Source organism: Primulina huaijiensis, chromosome 18 (assembly GCF_012295235.1).
Source record: "Primulina huaijiensis isolate GDHJ02 chromosome 18, ASM1229523v2, whole genome shotgun sequence".
Taxonomy (NCBI): domain Eukaryota; kingdom Viridiplantae; phylum Streptophyta; class Magnoliopsida; order Lamiales; family Gesneriaceae; genus Primulina; species Primulina huaijiensis.
In genome coordinates, this window is record NC_133323.1 from 8427533 (window position 1) to 8441905 (window position 14373).

General features: G+C 33.9%; 2 protein-coding genes across 2 annotated transcripts; one reads left to right on the plus strand and one right to left on the minus strand.

The window, feature by feature from the left end:
• Positions 1–6448: 6448 nt before the first annotated feature.
• On the plus strand, positions 6449–11440 carry LOC140965021 (isopentenyl phosphate kinase). Its single transcript, XM_073425053.1, has 11 exons — positions 6449–6706; positions 7196–7293; positions 8024–8066; positions 9008–9069; positions 9172–9228; positions 10080–10115; positions 10191–10268; positions 10547–10613; positions 10687–10749; positions 10983–11086; positions 11156–11440. Exons 1-11 carry the CDS (start codon positions 6574–6576, stop codon positions 11249–11251), a joined length of 837 nt encoding a protein of 278 aa, XP_073281154.1. The 5' UTR covers positions 6449–6573; the 3' UTR covers positions 11252–11440.
• Positions 11441–11962: 522 nt separating this feature from the next.
• LOC140963781 (eukaryotic translation initiation factor 5A-4) lies at positions 11963–13621 on the minus strand. Its single transcript, XM_073423176.1, has 5 exons — positions 13403–13621; positions 12787–12909; positions 12625–12681; positions 12421–12495; positions 11963–12319 (listed from the first exon to the last, which is right to left on the minus strand). Exons 1-5 carry the CDS (start codon positions 13523–13525, stop codon positions 12218–12220), a joined length of 480 nt encoding a protein of 159 aa, XP_073279277.1. The 5' UTR covers positions 13526–13621; the 3' UTR covers positions 11963–12217.
• Positions 13622–14373: the final 752 nt, after the last annotated feature.

Consider the following 14373-nt stretch of genomic DNA (forward strand, 5'->3'; position numbering starts at 1 on the left):
TGTGTTATTTGTTCTCTAACTCATCCCAAATCTCAACCCTGATTTTTGTTCTCATTCAAGAAATAAAGTTTACGGTCCCCTGCTTCTTTTAAGCCTGAATGTAATTAATTTTCTTTATTAATTATGCTTTATTTCTATTTCAAATCTTCTTTATAAATACACATTTATATTTATATTTGTAGATTATTCTATTAAAACATCTTGACTGAAAATGAAATATACTTGTGATATGGGCACTATAATGTGCTTAGAGATCATGTTAATTAAATATATAACAAAAGCACACATCGTATGATTTAAATTTTTTTAATTAGTTATAATTGAATTATGAGATTTATATAAATTTTATGTGCGACTTTTGTAGTTTCTACAATTATAGAGACTAAAAGTGTAGTTTCTACGATAATTATCTCCGATCAACAATGTCGTAAGATAGATTAAATGGGCTAACTATGTTGTCGATTGAGAAAGAAATGGTCTGACAATTGGATTACACAGATTTGATAAATATTTTCGTCTCTAAAAAACTAGACGAGTAGTATTTATGTAGTTATTTTAAATATTTATTGAGTTGTTATTGATGTAATATATTGGTTTTGATATATTTATGTATTTATTATTATATTTGTTATTTGAAATTGAATTTTATATTTATTATTGCAACAAGAGGGCCCATTTTTCATTTTTCGTTTCAGGTCTCATTCAACACAGATACAGCTCTTTGCATGATAAAAATTATATTTGTACACAATATTGTAAGGAGTTCGTAAATTACCTTAAGCCATGCATTTCCGAGATTCTTCAGTACAATTGTCCTCAACAAGCAGTAGATGATGTAATATCAAAACTGATAGTAGAATTTCATTGAAGTTAGTGATGATTGTTTGACCACTAGGTATAAAATCATGCCCAGTTACTTAGTTTTTCTTATATATATGATGCGTCAATGTAGACAAGAACGTTGCGACTTTTTCTTCTATCCAGATGTATCTTGACTCTACAAGTCCTTCCAACATGAGTTAAGGAATTACACAATCATGCAAATGCATTCTACGTTGTGACCTTTTCTTCGATCTGGATGTATCTTGACTCTACAAGCCCTTCCAACATGAGTTAAGGAATAACATAATCATGCAAATGCATTCTGATTCATCCTTAATTTTATCACATATTGAACATGAGATTAGGACGAAACCAGAAAAACAAAGTTGGGAGGGCGAAAAAAATATATTAAAAATTTTATGGGGACAAGAAAAAGTTTTAGAGAAGGAAATGAAAATAATATAATTATTTATAGCCCATTATTTTTCACAAAAAATAATAATTGAGGGAGGCTCCCGCGGGAGGTGCTCGATGTCATGAAAAAATCAACTAAGAATGTTCTTCTAGAAATGGAAATATGAAAGTGTACGAATACAAGATTAAATATTCACGTCTCAACCCTTAAGGAGTGGAAGAAAATTAGATAATATTTTCCGGTAAGAAAATATTATATTTTTATTATCTTAATTTTTTTTACTAAAAAAGAAAAAATGTATATGTAAAATGTTGATGAAAATAATATTTTATTTCTTATTTAATTTTTTTATTTTATAAATATGAAAATATTATATAGAGTTTTGCATTTTCTGACTAACAAAATTTGTTCTAATTTGGTATTCATCCCTAAATATTTTATCTTTGATTAAAAGAGTTTTATTTCTAATGAAACTTTTGTTTCTATATATTGTAGAACTATTTTATGGAATGAATTCTAAGTCAAATAAAGGGAATATAAGAAGAGAGCTAGGGCAGCCGCGTGGTGTGGTTTTTGACGGAGAAATAAAATAGCTGAGTGCTGAATATTTATTATCAGAAGGTTTTTTGTGATCAATATATTGCTTTGCTGTGTTGCTGATCTGTGTTGAAGACATTTGAAAAATAATACTCATGTGGAGTGTTGGTTGAAGAGTTCTTGGCTGTTTATGTTTTAAGCGACACAATATTTGAATATGTGATTTTATTTGGTTTATTTTAGATGCAATTTATTTCCTTGGGGTTGTCAAATAATACACTTTTTATGCATGTCGTTAGTATTGAGTTTTATAAACGATTTAAAAGTTTTCTAGTGATTATTTTGCCCTGAGACATTGTACAAATATTTATACTTGTTCATAATTTAATCTGTCTTATTCTGGTTATCAAAGTTTATGTGTGTGATAAATAATACATTCCGCTGCATATTGTAAACGGTGCTGACAACACCGAGACACAACACCAAAATCTGATACACACAAATTTATTTATTTTTGTACTTTTATGTTAAACAACTCTTACAATTGATGTTTCTCAAAAGTCAGAACCACCTCCATAGGGATCACGTACGACAGAAAGTGGGCGCGGGTTACAGTCAGAATTGAGGATCAGAGTCGTGCTGGTGGATTAGATGTTAAACTTGACTATACATCTCCTGAAGTACATATTTTCTTGAGCTTATTAGAATAGTAAATGTTGGTATTACTTCATTATGAGTATGTTTTCTTGAATTTGATTTCTCTTTATTAGTTGGTTTCATTGTTTGGAAGATTTTTACTCTACATTTAATGATATGAGATATCAGAATTTTTAAAGTTTAGCTCTGCGTTGGACCAAAAAGATAATTTCAAATACTCCCGCCGAGAAGTATTATCCTGATGACTTCACTGAACATCAAATACATTATTTGAGGTGATAGCTACAATATTATGAGCTCGATGTAATTTGTTATGAAAATTTCAGACAACGACACTTTCTCAAAATTGGGCTTGAGTGTTATTTGAAACAAAAAGTTACAACACTATAATTTAATCGACAAGTTGACCTATGTAGTTTTAATTGTAACGTCCGAAAAACCAACCTACGTAAACCGCATGCATGCAAATTATTTTAATTACTTAATTGTTTTATTTAATTAATTTTAAATGCTAGCATGATATTTATTATATGATTAGATGTATGATTGTATGATTAAATGATAATATGATACGATTATATGAAATTAAGGAATTTACCCGAATATTCGATAATAGGCAGGGAAAAGGAGACCGGGAATGACCAAGACAAGAATATATGTATTTTTATTTAATTAATGGAAATACTTCCTAATATGATTTAAAAATGATTTAATTTTCCTAAAAATGTTGAAGTTCGAATTATTTTACGAGTCGAGTTCGATTTTTCCCGGGAAGCCGGTTTCGGGCAAAACAAAGAGTTTTAAAATATCAAAATATTATTTTATGGAAACTAATTTTGTAACTTTTATTATTTAATTAATTAAGTGTTATTTGGCTCAATTTAATTATTTAAAGAAGGCCCAATTATCTTTAAGCTTGCTAGCCCAAAAGCAAAGCCCATTAACATGTTAATTATTTATAAATAAGTTGCCAAAGCTTTCAAAACACCACAAATTTATAACCTAGCAGGCGAAAATCACACCTTGCACACTTCAATATTTTCGAAAAATAGGAGGAAGAAAAGCTTGTTTTATTCGTCGCCCGTTCGTCCTTCCTCGCCGACGATTGAAAATTCGAGTGCTATAAACGCAAAAGCACGTTCCTAAACTCTTTTAAACATCATAAGAATCATAATATGTGTGTTGTAATTGTTTATGCATGAAAAAATATGATGGTTGAATTATTTTTAAGGTAGAGCATATATTTTCAAAAACGCGACGATTTTACGTTTATTTGAAAAACGTTTTGAATCCAACGGACACGCTGCAAATACATGATAAAATATGAATAAAACTTGACCAAAACATGATAAATATGTTTTTGAAATTCGATCGGCATACTATATTCGTTACTATTTGCTATGAAACGGTATAACACAAGCAAGGTAAGAACCGTGAGTTTTGTAGGATTTGTGCAAAATTCATGAGACTCGATCACTATGCATGGGGCTTGGGGGCTCGTCCAGGGGCAGTGGTGGTCTCGATCTAGGGGTAGGAAGGGTCCTAGGATGGCTAGGGTTCGAGTTCTAGGCTTGTGGAAGGAGTCCACCGGAAGTGGGACTCCTCCCATATTCACGCACGGCTGCTGCTTCAGGGGGGGCTGCTGCTTGGTAGGGGCTAGGCTAGAAGGTCCATCAGGGTCCTAGGGAGATGGGTAGGGGTCGGGCCAGGGGCTGGTGCGGCTTGGTGTTAGGTGAGGTGGGGCCCGTTGAATAAAAAATTAAGAAAATTTGTATCCCACATCGGAAAGTTTGCAGAAATAGCTGGAAGGAATTAGTTATAAATAGAGCTCAATTCCTTCAGTTATTGTATCCCAAAATCAAAAGCTTTTCAGCTTTGATAAAAAGAGAGTGCATAGAAAAAAAGAGTGTATTTTTTTCTTGAGTGCGGGAATTCTCTTTGTGTGAGTTAGAGAAATTATTTTCTCGGTATACTCGGGTTGGGAGTGTGAGAAATATTGAGTGTATTGGTGTATACACTTGTTGTAATATTTCTTCCGGTTATAAAAGTTGCAGTGCTCCGTGGACGTAGCCTATATTGGGTGAACCACGTAAATCTTTGTGTTCTTGTTGGTTATTTTATTCCGCAAGTTTTTGGGTACTATTATCATCGTGGTCGGCATCGTTTCGGGGGTGTAATTCCCCAACANTGTAATCAATAGACATATGCATGGTGCTATCTTTCTTTTTGACAAACAGAAAAAGAAACACTTCAAATTATTCTTTCAACTATGCATGAGTTAAACTATACGGTGCACAAGAGATGGGTTCAGTTCCTAGAATGAGTTCGATACTGAGCTCAACTTTTTGTTCTAGCGGAAATTCAGGAATCTCTACCGAAAACATATATGAAAAATCATGGACAATAGGAATATCAGATATCTCTCGTTTATGACATCAACATTTATTAAGCCACTTCAAATAATAATCAAAACTTTTACAATATAAAAGGAAAGTAAAATGAAATCTTAAAGGATTGAAGTTACAAACTACTAGAACGTAGACGAAATATAAACTAACGAATTTGGAAAGTATTTTTTAATTGAATACTTGATTAATTTGGAATTTTGGTTAAGTTGTGACGATTGTATTGCTGATGATCGATTCACTTTCTCTTGATGGCTCTCCATAAGAATTAAACCCACTAAACCCACTGTCCAACTTTCCATAACCCAAGTCGTGGACCAACTTATGGCCCGACTACTCGTTCAAATTATTGGCAAAATCCAAGGTGACTTTGGCCAAGGCACAATCTTCATCCAGGTATTTAACTTTCACTATTTAATGCTCGGAACACATTTTCAAATAATTGCAATTGTTGGCCCATAACATAATTTTTTTTGGTTCAATGAAAGTTAATATAAAACCCCACATGATTAACAAAAAAGATCATGACAGAGTTTGGCCCATTACATTTTGTAACATGAAACATTTTGATTTTTCCCAGGTTGTAAGCTCATTTTCAGATATGGGAATTAACGCAAGGAAGATAACTATCCCTGAAAAATCAAACAACACAAGCAGAAGAACAACATAAGATGGATCTGCAACTCCTCATCGACGAAACTCCAGAAAAATTCCCAGCGAATTTCGTCGCTTTCTGAAACATTTGTTGGCATAGTTCAAAGTTAATAGTTTGGCTTTCCTTAGTTTTAGCATTTTATTCAAGCTTTCAATCCACGTTTTTGTTTGTAAAAATGTATGATGCAGTTCATATTGACATAATGTATATTATTGTCAAGTATGATTTTTTTCCCATTCTGGTTCTTCGTTTTTGACACTTTACTAAGAAGATTATAACCAACTATTAATTCGAAACTCATTTTGTCGGTTTTAATATTAAATATTGACATGTCCACAAATTTTTGACAAAAACTTGTGTGAGACGGTCTCACGGGTCGTATTTTGTGAGACAGATCTCTTATGTGGGTCATCCATAAAAAAGTATTACTTTTTATGCTAATAATATTACTTTTTATTGTGAATATCGGTAGGGTTGACCTGTCTCACAGATAAAGATTCGTGAGACTGTCTCGCAAGAGACTTACTCCAAATTTTTTGCGCAAACAATTATATGTTATAAATTTTTATTAAAAGGACACTTGTGCTAGAATCCCATCATATTTTACTTTTAATTTCGATTTTCTATTGCTTTTTTTTTCCTACAAAAATCACACTACCGCATGTAGAAAAATAATTTTTTTTAAAAAAAACATTCTAGAGGTTAAAGGTAGATATTATTATGAATCTTCTAAGGGTAAATTGCTGCAAAATTTTCGTTAAAATTCATGAAAAAAAAGTAATTTTTTTCAGCTCTCTGACTTACAAAATATTTTTCTGTACTTACGACAAAAAACTGACTTATTTAACATCATTTCCAGAACATGAAAGTTTTATTCTAACTTTTCTTCCACGGTAATTTTTATCACTTGTAATTGTTACTCCACCTCTTCTCTCCTGTTCAAATTTCNGATCAAGTTAATCTTGGTATTTTTCTTGGTGTATTTGTGTTCTTCAGGGGGTGCCGCAATTACCTGCAAAAATGAATTGGAAACGATACATGGAGAGAATTTGAAAATAGTTTCATCACAGCTTCGGCAGGCAATGATTTTTGGACCTTTCCATGGAATGGATTGGAGCAGGAGGCCTGGATCCTCCGATATCCCAAATGTTGCTGATGACTTTGATGATCAATTGGTGGTGGACTCCAAGAAATTTGTTGTAGTTCATGGTGCAGGTGGACATTTATTTTGATTTGCTGTTTCCACTAATCAGTCACCTTTGGATTTTGTCTCTGATAGAATTTATCATTCATTTGGATTTCTTTTGTTATTATCAGTGCATAAAAAAAGTCGAACACTCCTATAACTTGTGAAAAATTATTTGAGGGGCACAAGAGAGCTCGAAAAATATCTTAAGAATGAGTTCTTTGGATTCTTACATTAATATTCTAGTAAATTGCTGGAACTAGCTATTATATTTGCTTCTGCAATTTGTTAATGAATTTGGGGCGCTAAAGAAATTCATTTTGAGATCAAATATCATGCTTCCTTGCTTTGTTGCTTTTAAAGTTTCCCAAGGTTCTTTCCATGTCGAGGCAGTTACCCTTTTCACTAAGTGGGAGAGTATATTAAAGGATATATTTAGTTATTCTTTGTTGCACAGCTGGACTTTAACCGGTAGTGTCATAGAAATTTTCGTACACCGCCTCACATATTAGCTACAGGTTCTTTTGGTCACTTTCAAGCAAGTAAATCAGGTGTTCATAAGGGTGGATTGAGCAGACCTATTGTCAAGTCTGGCTTTGTAGCTACACGTATATCAGTAAGACTTTAAACTTGAATCGTCTGACTTTGTTTTGCTTGTGCCATATCCCCGTTGGTTTTGTTTCCAATAGTCTCTAAAATATAATAATCAAAATGTGATTTACAATGGATTTGGATGCCAGGTCCAAACATGGCCCTTTAGTTTTATATCTCATTTTTCCCCTCAGCTCTGTAGAATTAGCCCCCCACCGATAATAGGACATGGCAACCGTAATTATATTCTGAATAAGTGGTATGCCAGATCCAGAGGCATTTTGTTGTTTTGAATAGATGGTTTCGTTTGGGAGAGACTAGAGAGGTTCAAGAAATTATAGAAATGGCTCTAACAGTAATTTCAAAGAACTCTATGCCTTTGTAGTCATGAATATTCTTTCTTTATTTATCATAAGATTGCAATTTTGTTCACTTTTATAGCTATTTAACTTTGTTTTTGGAAGGCATTTTTGTACTTGGGAGTTCAGCCTCTACTTTCTCAAAAAATGAATAATCAAAATTTAATAATATGGCTGTATATGTTCGTTTGGCAACTATATTACTGTCTGTATGCCAAACATTGGGTTTATTTCATCCTACCCATGTGGGCATTGTCCCCATGATATGATGGATGACCAAGATTTGCCCATGCATATATAGGATCCACTTTTTTTTTGGAAATTGTATGTGGTTTTATATGGCGTGATTTCTGGTTGTCTATTTATGGTTACTTTGGTCTGTTTTGAATAACTTAGGTTACTTCCCTCAATCTTGAAATTGTTCGAGCCCTTGCAAAAGGTACGTGGCTGGTCACTTCATGATTCATATATTTATCCAGTTATTTTGTTCGTGAGCATTTTCTTAGGCCCTGTACCCGATGCAGCTACTTTTCATCTGTTATTGCCTATGAATGGGGAAGTTAAATAGATTTGTCATTTTCACTCTCTTATTTGTGGTTAAACGTTCAGGCATACACCTGTTTTCACCTTCTGTTATTGGTTTTTCTTGAATTCGTTTCCTGGTTTGGCTCTATCAATTTTGTTGGCTGATAAACAAAGCTTGGCATGCACTGGAACTTCATTGCTGTAAATACACATATTTATTGCTCTCCGCTATGTCGTTCTCTAGCAATTATTGTTCATTCTTGATAGTGGTCTTTTCATCAAGGTTATGTTGGGTTTTAATTTCCGTTGAGTGATTTGATTATGGAAGGGTTTGACACATAGATTTCAAATGATATTGATTTTTGGTGCATTTAAAATTCGTTATATTACTGTAATAATGTAAATTGATAGGAAGCAAATATGAAATTCTTGCTTATCAAAATCGTCCAAATACCTGAAATGGCATGATTTGTCATCCTTGATTAAATTCAAAAGCATCCCAAGAATATTCACTATTTCATAACTGCTCAAATGCATAAATTGTTAAACCGGTTCAGAAATAAATAATTTCATCATTAAATCAGCTGATATCAAGTTTGCCAACATTTATTCCTTTAAATACGTTTCATTCTATTGCCTAAAATTATCTATTTTATGGTTACTGTCAGAATGGTTCAGTTAGTATAGATTATAAGTTTCGCTCTACATCAATTTTATAATCATTATACAATCGTTTGACCCCTCTACAAATAATCTTGGGACTTGGGAGACTAATTCCTTCTTTTCCAGCCAACTTATTTGAAGTCATTTGAGTCTTTATTTTTTGTTTGACATAATTATCATGTCTTCTTACAGAGGGTATTCCTTCTATTGGAATGTCTCCATTTTCATGTGGCTGGTCAACTTGTGAAAGAAATGTTAGTAGTCATCCAAAGTTTCCATTTTATCACTTTCGTGCAGTTATATGTTACTTTTAGGTGGATATTAAATCTGAGAGAATTCACCCTATGCTTTCACAGTTAGCTGTTGCTGATACATCCACAGTGGATGGAGCTATTGATGCTGGATTTGTACCTGTAAGTTTGAATATCTGAATCACCCGAACAATATGTGGGTGAAATAATGAAAAGTTTCGAATTTGATGCATACCACTTGATGGCATGCTTCAAAGTTCAAACTGCATCAACTCTATATTTTCCATTTATATTTTTATTCCCGTGTTGTGCCCATGAAATCTTGTTTTGCTTTGGTGATAAGACTAAATAATATATTGCTGCCTAAGGGGATGATAATAGTCATGATACTTCAAATCTGCATAAGCTCATTCTGGTGCGGTCCATGTTTTTCTCTTTCTTCCTTTTGTCACTCACTTCATTTTGGAGAATCTTGAATGGACAGCAGGAATAACAATATTTTTGTTTTTTGTGTTCGGTATAGCATTATTTCATGGCTCATCACATTATGGCTTAAGAAATTATTTTTGCACATCTGCTATTGGTTTTTTTAAGATTGAGACTTGGAACTAACTCAACCCCAAAAGCTAGCTCAATGAGAGATGATTGTCTAAGTCCATGCAACTCCCAGAGATTTTATCCAACTGATGTGAGACAACTAACACACCTCTTCATGCCTAGGAATGAACATCTGGTGCGTGAAGTTTATATGTGAGCTCAGATTCCACTTTTATGTGTTGGACTGCCTATAGTTGGACTACTTTTAAACTTCACGCTCTAAATGTTCATTTTTGGGCGTGAGAGGTGTGTTAATTATCCACTTCGGTCGGATAAAATATCTGGAAGTTGCATATATAGACTTGGACAATCCTTGCCGTTGAGTTACCTTTTGGAATTAGTTAGGTTCGGTTTCAATCTTAACAAATTTTTTGTTGGATAAAATCCGTAAGTGATATTTTTCCTTCAAATTGCAGGTTCTGCACGGAGATGCCGTACTGGATAGCTCACTGGTTTGATATTTCTCTGTCTAAAATTGTCCTTTTCTACGATTTGGCATATCCTGATTCAAATCAAATCCTTTTCAGGGTTGCACTATACTTAGTGGAGATGTGATCATTCGTCATCTGGCAGGACAACTACAACCTGACTATGTTGTTTTTCTCGTATCCGTTACTAGTTGATTTTCTCAGGGTTCTCTTTAGGCCATATCGTAGAAATATATGAAGTGATTGAATAAATGATATTTTGAAAGAAAATAATTAATCAGGTAGAACTTTTACTTACAGGCTGAAGCTTAGCTTTCTTATATTTGGAGATTGGCTGTGCTATACTTGTACACTGATTCTAAATCAATTATGTTTTGTGAGTATTCAAGCCTTCGATGTTTTATTTTGTTTTGCTTACATGGAAATGTGCAAGTCCTATACCATGCTTGCCATAGACAGATGTTTTTGGTGTATATGATCGCCCCCCAACAGATCCGGAGGCTGTGTTGCTTAGGGAAATTGGTGAGTCCTGACAGCTCTGAATAGCAAGTGATCATGGACAAAATATATTTTTGATGATGGGTTTGTTTCGCAGCTGTGCGTGAAGATGGGAGCTGGTCTGTAGTAAAACCTAAGTCAGAAGACACGAGCAGGCAAGGTTGGTAAAAAAACCATTACACCCACCCCCTTAAACCCTCGGGCTTCTCTTATTGTCTGAGACTTATGAGAGTTCTTTTTTTTAACCGAGTAAAGTTCCAAAATTTATGAGAGGTGTGAGGTTCCCAAATTTATTCCTTCATGCACATCTGAGACCTAACTGTGTTCCATATGTTGATACTATGTTGTATTAAATTTTGTCGAGTTCTTATTCTCTGCAACTAAACGGAACAGTGGAGATAACCGTAGCAGATCATGACACCACTGGTGGAATGGTCACCAAAATATCTGAAGCCGCGATGATTGCTATGTTGGGAATTGATGTCTATATTGTTAAGGTGAGGTTAGATTCTGAGATATATTTTAACACAGTGAATGCTGGTCTGCTAATCGTTACACGGATGCAGGCTGCTACCGATCACTCCTTGAGAGCTCTACAAGGAGTACTGAGAGAAAATATACCCGATGACTGGCTTGGAACCGTCATCCGGTATGCTAGATAGAACCAGCTACTTTGCTGATTGAAGAAAGGTGATAATTTGGACCTTGAAGTTAAAATCTTTTTCACACTTCATTAATCTGGTAGTGAAGCTCAGTAGAATTATGATGTATCTTTGTATTATTAATGTTATAAAATGTGAAATCCATTAACGTCACTCATCATCTATAAAATTTATGCTACTATTTCTTCATATTATTAATCAGTAAACGAACAAAAATACTTGATCTTTTCAACAACAAAAATTACTAAAAAAAAAACTATTTTAAATCCGAGAATAAATTCAAATTCCTAAATTCTCTTTACATTGCCAGATTCTCAAATTTATCGACATACTTCCTCATTCTTACAGACTTTCCATGATTAATATAATTTAAAACATTAAAAATTTAATTAGATCGAAATCATGCACCGAAAGACGACACCCGGACAAGTTAAATCAGGACTCCATGGAATTTTTTAAAAAACAAAGAAACATAAAATCTCTTACAAATGGTGTAAACGTGCTTTCGTTTTAAAAATAGAGAGATTAAATGCGTGTGATTTTTTAAAACACAGGGATTCTAGAAACCCATGAATTTTATACAGGTATGGCCGTGGTTTGTGGGTCGAATCTATGCTTTATCGAGCGAAACATTTGTTGTATTAAGCATGTTTCAACACCAGAAAACCATTACAAGCTAAAACCGAAACATTATTCTGGAAAGTTCATGAATAATACAAAACACCATATTTTTATAACAGATAACAAGTTGACAAATCAGACCATAATAAACAAGATGAGATTCAAAAGTGAAAAAAAACACTTAGATGAAAGAAAAGTGGAGGACTCAACCATCAACAATTCGGTATCCAAGCCCCGAACAAAACAGTCTATAGTCCTCCCATCTTTTTACTATTTCTATAAATATTATATTTATCTCATTCGAACTTAAAAACTATCACTCCATCCTCCATCAAGAAAAACGATCTACTTGGGTCCGATATCCTTGAGGGCATTGATCTGCTCCTCTCCCATTGCAGACATAACACTCACAACCAGGTCCTTCCCCTCAGCAAATCCTTCCTTGATCTGTACATGAATTTTATCAGAAATCGGAGGATGTTAGTTAAAATTTAATAAATGATTAAAACCATCAATTATTAGCCGATGAAAAGGTTGAAATGTCTAACCTGAGAAAGCAGATTATCATCGGTCGGAAGCCGCAAGTCATCTTTAGTACTGCCATTCTCAGTCAGCAAACTCACCTGCATAATTACATCACTTAACTTTAGACCATGTAATGTAAGCTGAAAAAACAAAAACTTTGAGTTCTCTGCAATATTTGACGATCCAAGTCTAGAAAAACATTGAGTTTAAATGAGTCAACACCGTACAAATCCATCCTCAGAGATATCAATAAGCTGATAGTCGGTGCGATTGACGTGTGGCACCTGTAATTCAATGAAACTACCGTGATTCTCATTCCTCATAATCAATTATGAAAAGAACATTTGACGCACGTTAAAATGGAGGACAACGAAGAAGACAATGCATACATCACAGTTGTGGGAAGAGGGGACAATATCTTCAAGCTTCTTTGAGGTGAAAATGTCTATTGCAACAAAGTGACATTTAGCATGTCCGTGCTTCCCGGTTTTGGAAGTCGAAACTTCAACAACCTGTTAAAATCAACATCGAATCCATGTGTTTAAATGAAAAGGGACATAATAAATGCTTTCATACAAATGAAAGAATCATTCACTAAATATTTTTTCCAACAATATGCAATCATACAGTAAATTACACACAGAATATCCAGCAATTTCGCAAACTCAAACAATAAAACAAATTTAACACAGAAACAGCAGCAAAATCAAACAAAAGAAAGCGCGGAAACAGTTGATAACAGATATACAAGCATTCAATCTTAGAAAAGTACATGAATACACGAACAAGATTCAATCAATAAAAATTCTTGAAAAAAAATTAGGTTTGCAATAAAAAATTCAAAACCTCAACACACCAACTAATTTTTTAAATTCCAAAAACCGTACCCTAATTTACCCAGATCTCGATCAAGTCAGAACATGAACAAGCAAACGAACAAGAACAGAGATTGATACGAGAAAGAAATAAAGCATCACGCATAGTATTAAAAAATAAAAAGAAAACCTTGCAAGGGCGGCCTTTGATGACAATGTAACCGTTCTTACGAATAGTTCCGGCCTGCTGCGGATAGGTTTTGGAAGCGCCGGCGTCGGCCTTGGACTCGAAGTGATGCTCCTCGTCCGACATCCTCAGCGGCGGTTCTGGAGAGAGCGCGTTGGCTGATTGTGGAGAAACGAGAGCGACGCGCGAGCAATTTGACGCAGTGTTTGGGAATAGGGTATTGCTCCGNTTCAATTAATTATAATTTGAATTGGTTTTAAAATCATTTAAATCGGAATAATTGGTTTGATTCAAGTTTTAAATAAAATGAATTGAACCAAACCAATACAAATCGATTACACTAATAAAAAAAAAATTGTGTAACAGTTTTTGTTTGATTTTTCTTAGTTATATAAATATTGTTTAGCTCAAATTCATTGAAGCTCACTAGCAATGAGAGCCATTAAAATGTGAAGAGCCTAGTTGTCAATCGTGGAAGATGACCAAACTGCTTGTTGGAGTTGAACAAAAGCAGAAAGGAAGAATAAGAAAACTCACTCGACAAAATTTATCAAAAACTAGAGCAAAGCTTCTGCAAAATTCTTTCAATCATTTGTCTGTGTATTTCAATTTTCAGTAGTCAAATTTCTTTAATCTTCAACATGTTCTTCCATTCTTCTTATAAAATATTGCTCAAGTTCGTAACAACATAATTAGAGTTGATGTTGCTTATGGATTCTCTCTATAATTTTATCATATTCATCGGTTTATATTTTGAGCTTTGAAATCATACTTAGGGAATTATAATGAACGGTCGAATCAAGACGCACAACATTTTATAATAGAAGTCAGATCATTTCACATTTGACACGATCACGTGTCTGAAACGTCACAAGTTTTCGTGATACACAAATTGGAATGCCCAGTGGGACCGCAATGCCTCCAAAACATACTGAAAAACATGAAGGAATTCATCCATCACAGTGGAAAGGCCA

Coding starts and splice junctions, on each gene's coding strand:
- LOC140965021 (XM_073425053.1), top strand. CDS start 6,574: ATGATTTTTGGACCTTTCCATGGAATGGATTGGAGCAGGAGGCCTGGA. Junction 10,116..10,190: donor CCGTACTGGATAGCTCACTG/GTTTGATATTTC, acceptor AATCCTTTTCAG/GGTTGCACTATACTTAGTGG. Junction 11,087..11,155: donor TTGATGTCTATATTGTTAAG/GTGAGGTTAGAT, acceptor ACACGGATGCAG/GCTGCTACCGATCACTCCTT.
- LOC140963781 (XM_073423176.1), bottom strand. CDS start 13,525: ATGTCGGACGAGGAGCATCACTTCGAGTCCAAGGCCGACGCCGGCGCT. Junction 12,910..13,402: donor TCAAAGGCCGCCCTTGCAAG/GTTTTCTTTTTA, acceptor TGATTTTAACAG/GTTGTTGAAGTTTCGACTTC. Junction 12,682..12,786: donor CCTCTTCCCACAACTGTGAT/GTATGCATTGTC, acceptor ATTGAATTACAG/GTGCCACACGTCAATCGCAC.